At 38.3% G+C, this 3416-nt stretch overlaps 1 protein-coding gene across 1 annotated transcript; it reads right to left on the reverse strand.

Moving 5' to 3' along the window:
* Positions 1–515: 515 nt before the first annotated feature.
* LOC109169422 (protein FAR1-RELATED SEQUENCE 5-like) lies at positions 516–1797 on the reverse strand. The gene is made up of 2 exons (XM_019318302.1): positions 802–1797; positions 516–686 (listed from the first exon to the last, which is right to left on the reverse strand). The coding sequence occupies exons 1-2, from the start codon at positions 1795–1797 to the stop codon at positions 516–518; spliced, it is 1167 nt and encodes a 388-aa protein (XP_019173847.1).
* Positions 1798–3416: the final 1619 nt, after the last annotated feature.

A 3416-nucleotide genomic window follows, 5' to 3' on the forward strand; every position in this document is an offset into this window, starting at 1 on the left:
TAACATGCACAAATATTTCTGTGTTATAAAACGTCTGCATACCTGTAAAATACACCAACCACACAAGTAAACACACACCATTGATATTTATTATAATCAATTTACATGATTCAGTATACACTATTCTGACTGTAATATACACTACATTCAAAACCATAATACATGGTTGAATATATATAAATATGCACCACTATATGACTGAAAACGCACCACTGTCTATTATAAAATGCACAATACCAACCACACTCCAAAAAATCTGATTCTGTGTTATGAATCATCTGCATACCTTTAAATAAACCAATCACACATATAAAACACACCACAATCACACATGTAATTCAGAATACACTATAAAATACACCAAATTGTGTGTCAAAACGCACCGTTATGTATTGTAAAACGCACAATTCCACAATGTCTACAAAATCCGAATTCTTTGTGTTATAAAATGTCTACACAACTGTAAAAACATCAAATTCCACAATACAAACCAACTAAGAAAACAACACAAAACTCTAGCCATTTAATGGGCACGTCCTACTATTATGGCCATATTCATCACAAGTATGGCATTTCCTTGATTGCTTTACGCACTTATTCACAGCTTTCTCCCTTGCACTCTTCATCCGCTTCCCGCCGCCCTTGTTCTTAGCTTTAATTGGATCACGCACCTCCACTGTTGACCCCTGAGACACATCACCACAAAATGATTTAATCACACTTTCTTTGCTGCTACCAGCTACCCCATTGTTATCCTCACACCCATCTTTGATAAAAAAACTCCCTTTGCTCACAAATAACACGTCTTAGTTTTTCCAACCGTTCTACATTACCATCAGCCAATCCCACGCAAGCATAAATTTCAGACCACATTAGATTAGTAAGCACCCTAACATTGTCCACTTTAGCCGATTGGTCAACAACCGTATCATCAATATCAAATATTGGCTTCAAACTAGCACCTTTTGTCCACCGAGACACCAAATACATAGAAGGAATTCTCTCAAGTCCATGATCTTTAAACACAAAAAAAATATGCCTACACACCAACCCCATCCGCTCAAACATCTTGCATGAACATATAGCACTACAGTCAGCCAACAAAAACTCCACAGACCATGCCTTCTTGTCACCATCTTTTATCCCATAGCACACCTTACCCTCGCACTCACACAAAGACACCACTCGACAAGAAAAACAACCTTCACAAATCTCTACTTGCACATCATAAAATACAGAAATGGTATAGACATCCATTGCATGTTTCTCCAGCGCCAATGGAGTCTTCAAAACAGGAAAGCATGATTCAGAGTCAGCAGTCAATTTTGCTTGGGCATGTCGTTGTGCACTAATAGCACTATCAAAATGCACCAAAAACTCAACCAAACTGGAATGACCATTGGAGAAACTGCCAAAAAAACTATTTTGAGACTCTGATCGAGATGTTGTCCTAACAAATCCCGACATAAACTCATCATGAAAGTATGGAGATGCCCAAAATGTACGAGACTCAAACAAGTAACGAAACCAACCATTATCACCCAAACCATATTCCTCTATAATACGACTCCATAAATCCTCAAAAGTTTTGGAATCTATAGATTTGTTCCAAACAATGCCATTCAACTTCATCCTAAACACCTCGTCCTTAGCTAAAACCGGTCCAACCTTCTCGCCAACCTTGCACATTATATGCCACATGCAGAATCTATGTTTTGATGTACCAAACACACGAGCAACTGCAATCTTGATAGCTGGATCTTGGTCAGTAACGACACAAATAGGTTCATGACGCATGGTTTTCTTAAATCTCTCCAAAAGCCAAACATATGAGTCTACGTCTTCCCTCGTAAGTAAACCAGCACCAAATGTGATGGATCTCTTATGGTTATCAATTCCAGTAAATGGGACAAACACCAAATTATACCTACATAATGCACAACCCAATAACTACTGAATATACTAAATATAACAAAACACACTATTTGAAATCAAAATATGCACCAATATATTATACATAATACACAATAACTATAAATTACTAACCTGTTAGATCGGTATGTAGCATCGAATAAAACAACATCACCAAACAATGCAAAGTTCTTCCTTGATACTGCATCTGCCCAAAAAACCCTTGTAAGCTGATCAACATCATCAACGTCATATTCAAACTCGAAAGCCTCACACAATTCACGCCATTTAAAAAGCGTATCTATGAATAGTTGAGCATCACCATTCAATATGTATGCCATCAAATCACGCTTGAAATTCTTAAAATCCACCCCAGTAGCCCCAACATTGGAATACTCACCAACAATCTCCTTAAACAGCTTATACGATCGAACATACCCAATATTTGCCCGAACACAACTTGCAATGAACATTTGATGGCCAGTATCAAGACTACGATTCACCTTTAAAAACTGCTTAGCAATAATTGAACACATCACATGAGTGTGTCGTTCCTCCAAAAAATGCACAACAAACAGTCCATTAGACTTACGCTTAAACACCACTCTAGCCTTGCAGCCAACCCTATTTGTCACCCTCCGTCTCTTCACAACAATAGGCTTACCATCACCAACACACGTAGATTGAGTACTATAAATACTCTGTTTAAACCCCTCTCGGCTACAAAATACCTGTCTCTCCACAACAACACCATCCCTCCTCCTCCGAATTGTACCCTTTCTACAATCAAAATCAACATACCCAGCATACTGTTTATAAAAAACAATAGCACAATCCAATGAATCAAACGTTTGCCCCACCATAGGCTTCAAACTATCAGTGCAAACTGGACGCCAATACTTAGTCAACCCAGGAGACGTTTCCAAAACACATGCATTGTCTTCCGCCTCAACATCAGTCAAACAGTGTTCACTGGCACCCTGACCACTAGTCTCTACAGCAACATCAGTTGAATTCCCTTCATCACACTGACTCCCACTTCCTTCTACGCAACCATCAATATGACCACCATCAGTGGAATGCTCTGTATTGCATACACCACCACTGCCTTCTACACCGGCATCAATTGACGTATCTTTATCACAAACGAAGCCCACCGGGTCCATAATAATAGCTGCACACCATGTATATATAATAACACACTAAAATAACCAATGCATGACATTTGGTAACTACAAAACACATAAAATACTATAGTACTTAATATGCACACAATCATGCAACTTTCACACTATATTAACACAATAACACACAACATCGTAACAACAACAATGACTTATCTCACCACCAGAAAAATATCAAACCAGATAAAAAAACGCTATACTACATTAATATGCACCACGATGATTCAAATTTCGCACTGTATTCACGCATTAACGCACAACGTCGTACAACAACATCGACTTATCTCACCCCCAAGAACAATATCAATCCATATAAAACCG

This window comes from Ipomoea nil, unplaced genomic scaffold, assembly GCF_001879475.1.
Source record: "Ipomoea nil cultivar Tokyo-kokei standard unplaced genomic scaffold, Asagao_1.1 scaffold3314, whole genome shotgun sequence".
Classification (NCBI taxonomy): domain Eukaryota; kingdom Viridiplantae; phylum Streptophyta; class Magnoliopsida; order Solanales; family Convolvulaceae; genus Ipomoea; species Ipomoea nil.

What these genes read in the sequence shown, in the direction of transcription:
- LOC109169422 (XM_019318302.1), bottom strand. Translation starts at nt 1,797, where the DNA reads ATGCGTCATGAACCTATTTGTGTCGTTACTGACCAAGATCCAGCTATC. An exon ending in GGTTGGAAAAACTAAGACGT is followed by an intron (nt 687 to 801) that starts GTTATTTGTGAG and finishes GATGTGTCTCAG; the next exon opens with GGGTCAACAGTGGAGGTGCG.